At 36.7% G+C, this 11,608-nt stretch overlaps 1 protein-coding gene across 2 annotated transcripts in view; it reads right to left on the bottom strand.

The window, feature by feature from the left end:
* Window positions 1-1,712: 1,712 nt before the first annotated feature.
* GPC5 (glypican 5) overlaps window positions 1,713-11,608 on the bottom strand; it is a 597,183-nt gene continuing 587,287 nt past the window's right edge. For both annotated transcript variants that reach the window (XM_059466144.1, XM_059466146.1), the window contains one exon: window positions 1,713-2,065. In XM_059466144.1, the coding sequence (XP_059322127.1) occupies window positions 1,908-2,065 (158 nt within the window). In that variant the 3' untranslated portion in view covers window positions 1,713-1,907. The remainder of the gene's footprint in view (window positions 2,066-11,608) is intronic.

Here is an 11,608-nt window from a genome sequence, read left to right as displayed (position 1 = left end):
TAACTATGAAATATTTTTAAATATTTCCTAGTTAAAATGAAACAAGAATTAGTCATGGCAGAACAATCAAATTTTATAACAGTAATACGTAATGTACCATTAGTGCTGCAGCACACTTTTGCTTGCCTCTTCTTATGAAGCATAAGAACTTGAGCTGGGATTGTTGTGATTCAGGTTTGCATTCATGTGTCACCACTCCAACCAGGAATCTTAGCTACCAGTAATATTGTGGAGGTTTGGCGTATGATTCTTGGGCCCACATGTGAATGTCTGAGTTAAGGATGTCTCACCTAGCTGCCAGCTGCCACTCCCCATGGCTCCCAGTTAAAGAAGCCTCTGGAACATCTCAGAAGTCCTGCATCATATATGCCGGTCCCCTGAGGATGCCCTCAGATACTCCAAGAAATCTTAGGTGGCATCAGTCATTTCTTTTCGGGCAACTGAGCTGCTTTTTCGAGTGTCTGTCTTTGTATGAGCTGAAAAATGCGCTGGGCTTCACTGACAATGTTGACAAAGGGCTGTGGTCTCTTGCCCAGAGAAAGACCTGAGGCCATTCAGGACAGTAGTGGACACCAGGTGGGGTTTTTTGGGCAGCACAACAGACACTCATTGGTATTTTAGCAATTGAATCCAAGGGCTACAGTTACAGCTTGAAAAGCACATATGTAAATATCTGTATGTTGACATAGATGTTAAGATACCTTAACCTAACACTGAATCTTAACCTTGCTGTTACCCCTAGGTAAAATCAGCTATCATATACATATATAGTATCTAACATATAGATTTTTCTGAACTATGAAAAAAATTCCAAATTCAGAGGGACCCGGACAGATGGAAGAATTGGCTTGATAGGAATCTCAGAAAGTTCAAGAAAGGGAAATGACAAATCCTCCTCCTGGGGAGGAATAAACCCATACACCTGTAAAGGTTGATGCCTGCTGGTTGAAAAACAGTTTTGCAGAGAAGGTACCTTTTGGTCCTAAGGGATACCAAGCTGAAAAAGATCTCACACTGTGCCCTTGCAGCAAAGAGAGCCAACTACCTTCTGGGCTGAATCAGGAAAAATATCAGCAGGTCAAAGAAGGTGATTGACCCTTCCCCTCAGTTCTCCACTAGTGGGACACATCCACACTTTTAAGTTCAGGTCTGATCTCTCAGGGACAATGACAAGAGAGACATGGACACAGTGGATAGATTCCTGCAAAAGAGCTTGAAGATTTTTAAGGTATGGGAACAAAACTTGTGCAAGGAGTGGATGAGATAGCTGGGTCTGTTTGGCCTGGAGAAGATGCAGTGAGGGATCTTTTGAAAATGTATAAATACCTGATAAAGGGAGAAAAGAAGATGGAGCCAAACTCTTGTCCTTGGTGCCATGACAGGGCTTAGTGTGCAAAATGGGCAAGAGGCACAAACTGAAATACAGCAGCTAAAAAATATCTGCTAGGAGTGTTGAAGCACTGGTACAGTTAGCCCAGGGAATCAGTAAAGTCTCCCTCCTTGGAGACATTCCAATGTCAACTGAACTTGGTTGTAGGAAACCTGCAAGAAGTGAGTCTACTATGAGCACAGGGTTGGTCTAGATGATCTCCAGAGACCATTTCAAACTTGGTAATACTCTTCTTTTACAAATTGCTTTTAAGAGAAAGATTATCATAGACAACTTATTTTCAACATAAAATATTAAAAAAGAAAACATGACTTTTTATGACTATACAGGTGTTTAAATAAAAACCAGATAAAATATTACACAAAACTCTTTGTTAATATTCAGGGCTAAGATCACTGGCTGATCTTATACAAGATATCATAAATATTGCTATATTCACCAGATCCCTTATTCCAGGCTTGTGAGTAGGGATAAATAAATGACAATGAGATACATATATCAAGCCAGAAATAAGCAGTTACCAAAGAGTCAGAAGCAGTATTACCAAACTAATCAGCATAAATGTCACATAATCGGCCATTGCTGTACATCCTGCTCCAGCTGTGTCTAAAGTGCTGCCATCGTTGGTTTGATGGATTTGCTTTACGTCACTGAGGTTCGTCTTGTCTGGCATCCCTGCTGAGACAAATAAGAAAATTCAGTATGATGCATGCCTTCTCACTACTGGCAACATATTATAGCAAGAAAAAATTTAAATATCCTCAGCGCACAGACTGTCTCAGTTTGGTTTTTAATTCTCATGTTACTGCCAAATTCAAATGCTTTATAATTGCATCTAGAAATAAGCACTATACTATAGGGCTATTCATCGCTGAAAGCATTTCTGAGCTCTGCCAACTCTGAACAGAGTTGTTCTTGTAGAAATACATCTCAACAAACATTTACAGACTGAAGTGAACAGTTTTGCAAGTCCCAGTAGTACCCGAAAGTCCACTGCTCACATCATTCTTGGATTTGAAGAAAAAGGAAATAATTTAATGTGAAATTTCTTGTATCTGGGTCTCAATATTATTGCAAAATAAAGTATAACTCATGGAAGTTATGCAGAAAAATATAGTTGTTGCTATATAAAACCTCCATTTTGGCACAATTTAAATAGACTTTACAATCATGTAAAGAAAAAGTTCTAAAGCTACCTTTAAACAGGAACCCTTTTACTGAGTTTCCAGCTGAATATTTGTACTTTTTTTTTTTTCCCAGGGTAAATATTTCTCCACCTCAAAACAGTACTCTTATGGAGCAAGGATGTAATCACCCGTTATATTTCCTCTGTCTGATTAAACATGGGAAACAGAAGGTCTTAGAGACACAGTGAAATTTGGTAGCATTGTCAGCTGCTTGTATCTGCTATGCATGCTTGTAGACTAACCGCCTTATCCCATATAATAACTTGTGGCATGCCACTATCAATCAAAATTAACAAGTCTAAATTCAGTGTTATTACATATAGCAAATATTGACACTGTAATTACACCGAGACTGAAAAAAGCTTCAAATAAAGCAAAGTCAATATTTATGTAATTAGGTCAATACATATATAATTCAGAAGGTAAACTCTACTGCTGGAACAGCAACATTAGAAAGAATCTCAGCTCTACTGAGCTGATATATTGATTTTACAGTCTGAGTTTCTGCATCAGTATTCACTGTTTAGGTGCTTCTTTCCTTTCTGTATCATTAGGAAAGATGAATAAACTTGTGAATCTTTTTTTTTTTATTACTCAAAGTAACTGTAACAAAGTATAAATATTTTAGTCATGGTGTTATCTTTGTTAAGCTGGTTTAGCAGAAGCTGCAGAGGACAGTCATTCTTAAAAAGAACAATTTTTTTTGTGCTTGCGTTAGAAGTATTCTTTTCTCTAAAAGCAGCTTGAAAGCTGCTTTTTGTGAACTTCTGCTCTATGTACTCATATATCCTTCCTGCAGCCTGGAAAAAAAGCATTAAGAGACGAGTCAGTTAAAGTCAAACATGCTGTCTGAAAAAACCTGCTGGATGCTTTCTGAAAAAAACTACTAGAAGGAATTAATATTCTTGCTGCTGTACTAAGCAGTGTACCCTGATATTTTGTGTGGATTTATCAATTCCATTCTCTTGCTGGAATTTGTGAAAATTAGCTGTATGTGTACAAAGCAAGTGGACACACAAGAAGGAAGAGTGACAGAACAGATGTACAGAAAGAGGGAATACGACTTTTCTTCATCATGTACTTTCAGTAACCAGTGTAGAAAAACATCAGTCAACCAATGCTTCACTGAAGGTATTTTGGGTGGATCATCACTATCAAGGTATATCAAGGGGTTTTCTTCAGGGAAGGTTTTTAAGTAGAAAAAAAGAAAAAAGTTTTCATAATTTTTCAGAGTTTTACTGAGGTCTTCTCATATTTAAAAAGACCAATTTCAGTAAGTGAAAAATTCAACTCTCACCTATGCAGCAAAGCAGTTCAGCAAGTGCTATAGGTGGAACAAAGTAGATTTTTCCAAGATTAACAGATACACTATAAGAGTAATGAAAGATTGGGCCTTATGCAGGACATAAATTATAAAAGCTAAATCATATAAAGATGAAAAATATTCTTCGATCTTGCAGTTGAAGAAATAACCAGCTTCCACTGAATATGTTTTGAATCTGAAGACAATGTGACTAGATAATAATGAATGACAGTCAGGTGTAATTTCTAGTGAAAATTTAATTTACAGTATTTCAAAAATAGGGATTTCTTTTTCTTTCCAGCCTCAAATGAAAACTGCAGACTTTGGACATTCCCATGAAAGAAGTGTTATAAAATAAAGTTCAAACCTATCTATATGTTTTCCTTTGATCCATCAATATGCCATAAATCATTATGTATAATCTCTGATCTTAAATAAATACACTGTTAGAACTGTGGTGTAATCATGCAGCAAACCTGTCACCTATTCAGCCCCACAAGTCTATGCCTCACTTTGACTTTATTGAAATAAGATGTCCAAAAAGAATGTATAGACATCATCTGGTGAAAAAAATCACTGAAAAGAAAAACACTCCTTTAAAATAGCCTATTTGAACAGAGCCGTGCTATGCTGCTGGGGTTTTTTTAGCTCTAATAAGTAAAACTATAGATTTAATTCCTAAACCTAGGCTATCTTTTTTATTTAAATTAGTAAGTTTTGTTGTCCATTATGAATCAGGATTTAAACATATATGCCACCTTTCAAATATCATAATTTGTAAAAGAAGTGATCCTTCCCTGTAAATGAATTTAATTTTCATGGTTCACAGCATACTTGCAATGAGAGATATCCAATCATTTTTAGCAGAACAGACCAGAAATTAAGCAAACTTGTTTGGTTTTAATCTCCTCACATGTCTGAAGCTGGAATTATGTTACAGAAAAGGCATTTAAGTTTCTCAAGTATTTCAAATTATCTCTGATAAATGCCTAGTTTAGTAATAAAATCATACTAGAACTAATATTTTCACTGGAAACATGGTGAAATTTAGAAGTCTCATCTGAGATTCAGGGGGATTTTTTTTTCTGATGAATTTATAATTTCAGCAGAGGAGAAGATAAATAGCTTGGGAATCAAAATCCAAATACCATGTTTGCATAAGCCTACATAAAACAAAGCCGACAAGTATCACAGTTGTGTCCCCAGCATCAGCTCTGAAACTGTGTAAATAGCTGCAATTGAAAATATTGTCCTGCTCTGGTTTAGAGAAAATCAGCAAAAGAATTTCCACAAACATTGTGATTAATATTACAGCATCAGAACACAAGTTCAGTGTTTGGCAGAGCAAAATTTTATCTGTTTGCTGTGTTGTTTAAACAGTTCAGTTTGTGTCAGAAATGTTAAATAAGTGTGAGCACCTCCCCAAACGCAGCCTAAAGTAACATTATGTTGATGCTGAAGTGATGAGCATTAGAAGATTTGTAAGGGGCAAATAATTCCACTTATTTCTTGGTATTTTTAGAGTCTACATTTACACCTTGGGTGTAAATGGTTAAACAGCTACCTACAGGCATTTTAGGTATAGGAAAGAGAGGATGTACGCCATTTGGCATACAGCTGCTTGTCCAAAAGTAGCCTGATTTTTATAAAACACTTTAAGGATGTCTTGGACATCTTAGAGCATCTCCAGTGGCTTTTGACCCTTCTTGGTAGACAACTGAATCAATGTTAATTACAGCAGCTTGCATTACAGTGAACACAGAGAAATAAGGAAATGCAGAAGAAGATGGTGGAATACTCAGATGTACACATTTGGTCTGAATTTGAAGAGACAAACCCTACACTTAATAACATCACAGGTTCAACACTGAGTGACCAGGGAGTGTTTCCCAATATATCCCCTACCATCAATCTTTATATCTTTGTTGGAAAACTAAAACTAAATATTGAATCATGTTGCAGTGGCAAATAGACTACATTTTAGAAATTTTAGGTAGGAAAATAAATAATAAATAATAAAAAAAGAGGAATATTGATCAAGTTCATATTTTTTTCTCCTGTAGTAGTATATTTTCACTTTTATGCCTAAACCCTTGCCTTTAATCAATTTTGGTTTCAGCACCTGGTGTTGAAGGGCAGGATCGAGGGCTGCATATTGCCATGAAAGTAGCCAATATCTGATGTGTGCAGACATTTATGAGAAGCCAGTACTTCATGAAAGTGTTTCCTGTTAAAGCACAGAAAATGTCATTGCAGCTACATTTACATAGTTAAATATGTGTCCCAGAAGGAGATCCTTCAGGCAAGGTAATGTTGAGTGGCTCATGCCTGCTGTGCTCAGGGACAGCAATACCTAGAAGAAACTGCTAAACAAACCTCCTGTAGATGGTACAATGCCTTGCATGTCTTTTAAGCCACACACAGTGATCTCCCGGGCTCAGGGATCCAGTTATCATTTTGTTTGTTTGTTTTAGTTCAAAGTGTCCGAAATAAATATGAGGGCTCTGCTGCAACCCACCAGGTGGTGTTTTTATAACATGAAACTGAAGGAACGCATTACATACTCTGGGATATGATATCCAGGCAAGGGAAAGTGCTTGAAAATAAAAAGTCTGCTGTTGAGGGACTCTGCAGCGCAGAGAAACCCAAGCCTTCAGCCGCCTGGTTTGTGTTGCCTTTTGGAAGCAGTCCTTGGAATGAATTATCCACAGAACTTGAAGTTTACTTTGGAGTGACCAAGATCATTTTCCTTAATGATCACCATTAGTGTGTGATGCCTTGTGAAGGCTGACCTGGAACAGAGACTAGACAAAGCTAAAGAATAAAGTAGATATTTATTAGGAGCCCTCAATGGATCCACTTTGGGCAGCACAAGAACCCAGCCAGGGCCACACTCAAGATGAAACAAAAAATGGTCACCAAACAGATGACTGATCAGGGGGTCTTACACTTTTATAAGTTCTGGTCCATTAGCATGATGGAGTTAATTGTCTAATTACAGCTTTAGCCCATGAAGTCCCATCCTTCTTGTTTTTCTGTCTTCATTCTGCCATTGTTTATGCTCTTGGGCTGAGATTTGGATCATTTGTCCTTGGTCCCCAGCTAGAGGAGGAATTGTTCTGTCTGCCTACTCCATGAAGAGAGCTTACTATCCCCTAAAATGAAGCTCAGAACTTCCCACTAAAGTACAGAATGTGAAAAACATAAAAGCTAAAACCTGAGACATCAAGTGAACAAACATCCATACAATGTGGGTAGAGGTGAAACCAGGAGACAACTCACAAGCCAAGCGACTTGACAATGTAGACATAGACAATGAAATCACTTAAATTTGGAGTCATGCTTAGTATCATAGGAAGGTTTTATAATGTGATATAAAACCTAGCAGCAAATTTTCAATGTCTTTGTAGGTCTCACCTCTGCAATTGGCCAGTCATTTATTTCAGTGAAAAGCAGTCATTATTGAGTTTTGATTGCTGCTCCTAAGTAGACCATGCAACCTGTATCAACATCCAAGGAGAACTCTGAGTACCAAAAAGCTAAACCTGAGCTGTATGCCACAAAGTGATGTGGAACAGAGAGATCATGTTCACCTAGAAACCAACTAAACTGCATAAATACTCAAGAAATAATTTTATCTAAAATCCTCCTTTTGTAACTTTGTAAATCCTAACAATCATTGTAATAATACACAAACCAACATAAATAGCAATTTTAACTGTAGAGGGAATATCAAGATGGAAGTAATCTCACATACAAACAAAGGAATAGTATTACTGTTATTGTTAGAAACCAATTAAGAAACCTGCCTAATGGTATTAGCTAAGAAAATTCTGCATAGTTAACAATATATTAGGAAATGAATCCAACATATCATGTTTAACTGTGCAAATTTCATGAAACCTGTATAAGCAAGAAATAGAGTGTAACCAATGATCTTACCATGAGTCTGGCAAGTAATTTTAACTAAAAGAGCAGCAGACACTAAGTCTCTAGTCCAGTATTTGAAAGTTTTCTTTCAAAGTTGACAGTGGCATTTGTTTCACATTATACATTAATGAACTCAGTATTTCCATTGAGAAAACAAAGCTTTTATGAGTTAATGTAACACAAACAAATGGTGTCATAGACCAAAACATTTCCATTTGTTTCACATTCTTAAGAATAAAAAAGTGATAACATCATTTGTTGAAATAGCTAACATGTACTTTTTTAACTTGTAGGTCAGTTTTAGCATAAATAACATATATGTTAAAACTATATTGCTAAAAGAGCAAGTCTTAGGTGCCTAAAAGACTTGGGTTTATTTTCCAGAGACCAAAAATAACTATGTCTGAAGTAGAGAGACCCACAGTAACCTTCATTAGATCTATTCCTATTGCTTTCTTGGCCCATAGTTTCTAAATCCATGTTCATTACAAGACATGTTCATTATAACTTCAAGGCTCTAGGGTGCTAGAATCAGCATTGCCAATAATGCCTGTTTTAAATGAAGAAATCCATCTTTTCAATCCTTTTCACTATTGAAGGAGTTTTAACCTTTATCATTAACCTATGCAAAGGCTTTGTAATCAATACAAAATTAAAATAAGGCCAGAGTTCCATAAATCAGTCTGTGTAAAAGTAAGCAAATTCTTCATTCTCTGAATTTTCTTCTTATTAGTACTAGTTTCCTTCCTATGAGTCAGATATCCAGACGTCCTATATAAATTACTGTCCTTTGAAACAGTTTACCCATTATTCTTTGATTTGATTTTTTTTTTCATTTTTTCTGCAGGAGATTTGTAATCAGCAACTCTGGATTATATAAAACTAACCATATAGAAGAAGGAGATGAATTTGAACTGAAACTCCTGAAATTAAGGTGTGAACTAGGTTTGAGAAGAATGTTATCAGTTAGGGTCATTAAAAAAATGTAATATTTTTCAATTTAGCTCTTTTAATCATTCAGATTCCCCTGATTTATGGCCCAATTTCACAGCAGCAGTTCATTATTATACTGTTTGTCTTCTTGCTATTTCTAAAATTAAAGTAGCAAAAAAAAAATCACTATTTTCTGGAAAATAAATCTGAACTAAACCAATTTCCAGTATCAAGATGTTCAACTAACTTGATAGTTTTTTCTGATCCGTCTACCTAGAATTCCAGTCATTCCAGTCACTCCACTCTCTGTTAAAAAAACATCATCTGTAGATTAACTTGATCCCCAAAATACTGATACATTAAGTAGTTCTTAAGTTTTTCCTGAAAAGCAGATTTAATAGTTTTCTAGAACTTAAGTTTTCTCAGAAAACTTCCTAAGTTTTCTAGAACTTAGAACTTTTTAAAGGAGAAGTTTTTGCAGTTGTTTCCTTATCATGCCTGCAGATGGGAGATACTAAACTCAGCTGTTGCCGTGCAGTGGCACATTTAACACCCCCCTTGTGAACCTGTTCCCAAATGTGAGTGGTCAGATCTGTGATTTTTCTTGATGAGTTGGTTTTACTGCCTCTTGAGCTCACTTTTAGAACCACCCCACAGTGGCATCTAGTGTGTGTTGGGAAGAGGAAGAAGAACCATGCTGTTATAATTTGGAAAAGAACTTAAGCTCTCAGCTAATCATAACATTGTCGCGCACCCAGAAGCAGACTAAGAAAATGTAAAATCTGCTGTTGATGTCTGACTCATCCCACATCAAAGACTGGATTACTGACTCAAAAAGGAAGTGTGGAGCAGTAAAGAAAGTAGATGTCCTTGTCTCCATTCCTCCACTGTAAACAAAAGCACAGCTTGTCTCCTTACAAATAAAAACGCAACACAGACATTCTCTTCAGTGCTTTCTCTTCTTCTCTAGGCTTACTTTCCATTCCACAAGTTTTAACTCAGCTACTATGTTGAAAATATGTCAAAAGCATAGAATTGAAAAGAATAAATTTTCCAGTATCATCTTAGAAATGCACTTCCTAATCAGATTATGAAGTTTTAAAAACCACAGTTTTTCACAGAAATTTTTCATCTCTGGCTTTCATCTCTGAGACTGTTCTTTCTGGCAGAGCATTTCAATTTCTTTCAGGCAAGATGAATATCGGTGATAAATTCTATGGTGCTTACTGATGAATATTGATCTGCATCCCTCAGTGTGTTTAGTGTTATGAAATGCCATAGGAAGCCTTGTGTCTCAGTGCATCCCACGAGTACAAGATCTTTGATCTGAAGTCACTAAACATAAATAGTTAAACATCAAAATATGTGTCTTCTTTAAGTTAAGAGATAACCACTGGGCAATTCAGAGAACCAACTTGATATCTGCAGCAGTTTAACCTCTCCCTAGGAAAGCTGGCCTTGCAGAATTCCTATAAATATGTAGGTTCACACAAATATACAGCTCCAATTCAGTAACACTATAATAGTGCTGCTTCTGTTTTGCTCCCAAGCATCCATCCCTGAGCAGAAAATGACTGCTGATCACCCTGTGCTCCCACAGCCTAGCAAGGCTGACCATTGACTTGATTGGCTGCGGTTGACTCACTAGAAAAAAGTACTTACCAACAAAAGCAAGATATCAGTCTCCAGGCTAGCAGCAATGCAAGTAATGTAACACTCCTAAACATAACATGTCAGAAGGAGGAAAAGAAATATTGAGGGAAAAAGATTTGTTTCCCAGATTGGTAGTATGGACATTTGGGAAGCCAAAATAAAAAGAAAATCTATATGACTTCAAGAGTTTATTCTTGAAAATATGTCACTTGTGCCTGATCCTTTCTTCTAACTGAGTGCCCATCTATGTTACCTCACTTAATTAACCTAAATATAAACAACAAAACAGAACTGCTGTTTCTGGTTAATTTGATCATTTTGACATATTTTCTAAACAGGATTTTAGTCACAACCCAGCTCTTCAAAGACAGCAGGAACACAGATGGATGAGAAACAGCTGAACTTTCACAGTTTAAGTTTTTAGCCTGAAGATATTGATCCAAGAGAGAAAGAATTGAGTAAATAATGGATGAGGGCTGAAAAGCAAAGAGAAGAGAGAAAGGTGACCTCTATTTAAAGCTATTCTGTGTGGACTGTAAGTTAAGGACACTATAGGTTTGCATTTAAGTTGGGCTACCATTGTCAGTGAAAAGGTACGTCAAAGTGCAAAAAATGCTTTTTCCACGCATGGGTGAGTCATGGGAACAGAGGGGAAACCCTGTATCAACAGACCAAGACCACCTCGACCACCTCCTCCACCCCACTCCTGTTTCCTCTGAAGATTTAGCATGCAGCAAAAGAAGGGGAGATGGTAACAGTGACCTTGGCAGACAACATATTCACCTTTTTCTACCTTTAGATGAAGAGAAGGAAGATTGGATTCAGATCCCACAGTCAGTGCAGCAGAGAAAGTTTTGCCAGAAGCCTCAACCCAAAAGTCTACAAATGTATGCCAGATTACCTGAGAACAATAATTGACATCCCAGAGTTTGTTTCCCAGAGGTTTTTTTAAGTTGATGTCCCTACCTTAGTAGAAGTGTCATTTCTTGGGAATTAGTAGGGAGGGAAATCATTCCAGTGGAGTAAAGCCTGGGTATGAAGCACTTTAAAGCACAATAGAGCTTTGTGCCCCAAAACTGCTTTTGTTTTTAAATAGTCTTCTTCCAAAAAATGGCAGCTGAATAATGAAATGGGTACTTTACAGACCACCACAGGTTTGCTTTTCAGTCTGACACCAAGGATTTGTAATTTCATGGAGAGATTAAAGGTCGC

The sequence above is a fragment of the Ammospiza nelsoni genome, chromosome 2 (assembly GCF_027579445.1).
Source record: "Ammospiza nelsoni isolate bAmmNel1 chromosome 2, bAmmNel1.pri, whole genome shotgun sequence".
Lineage (NCBI taxonomy): Eukaryota > Metazoa > Chordata > Aves > Passeriformes > Passerellidae > Ammospiza > Ammospiza nelsoni.
Note: the sequence above shows the minus strand (reverse complement) of the source record. Positions and strands in the feature narration are given on the sequence as shown.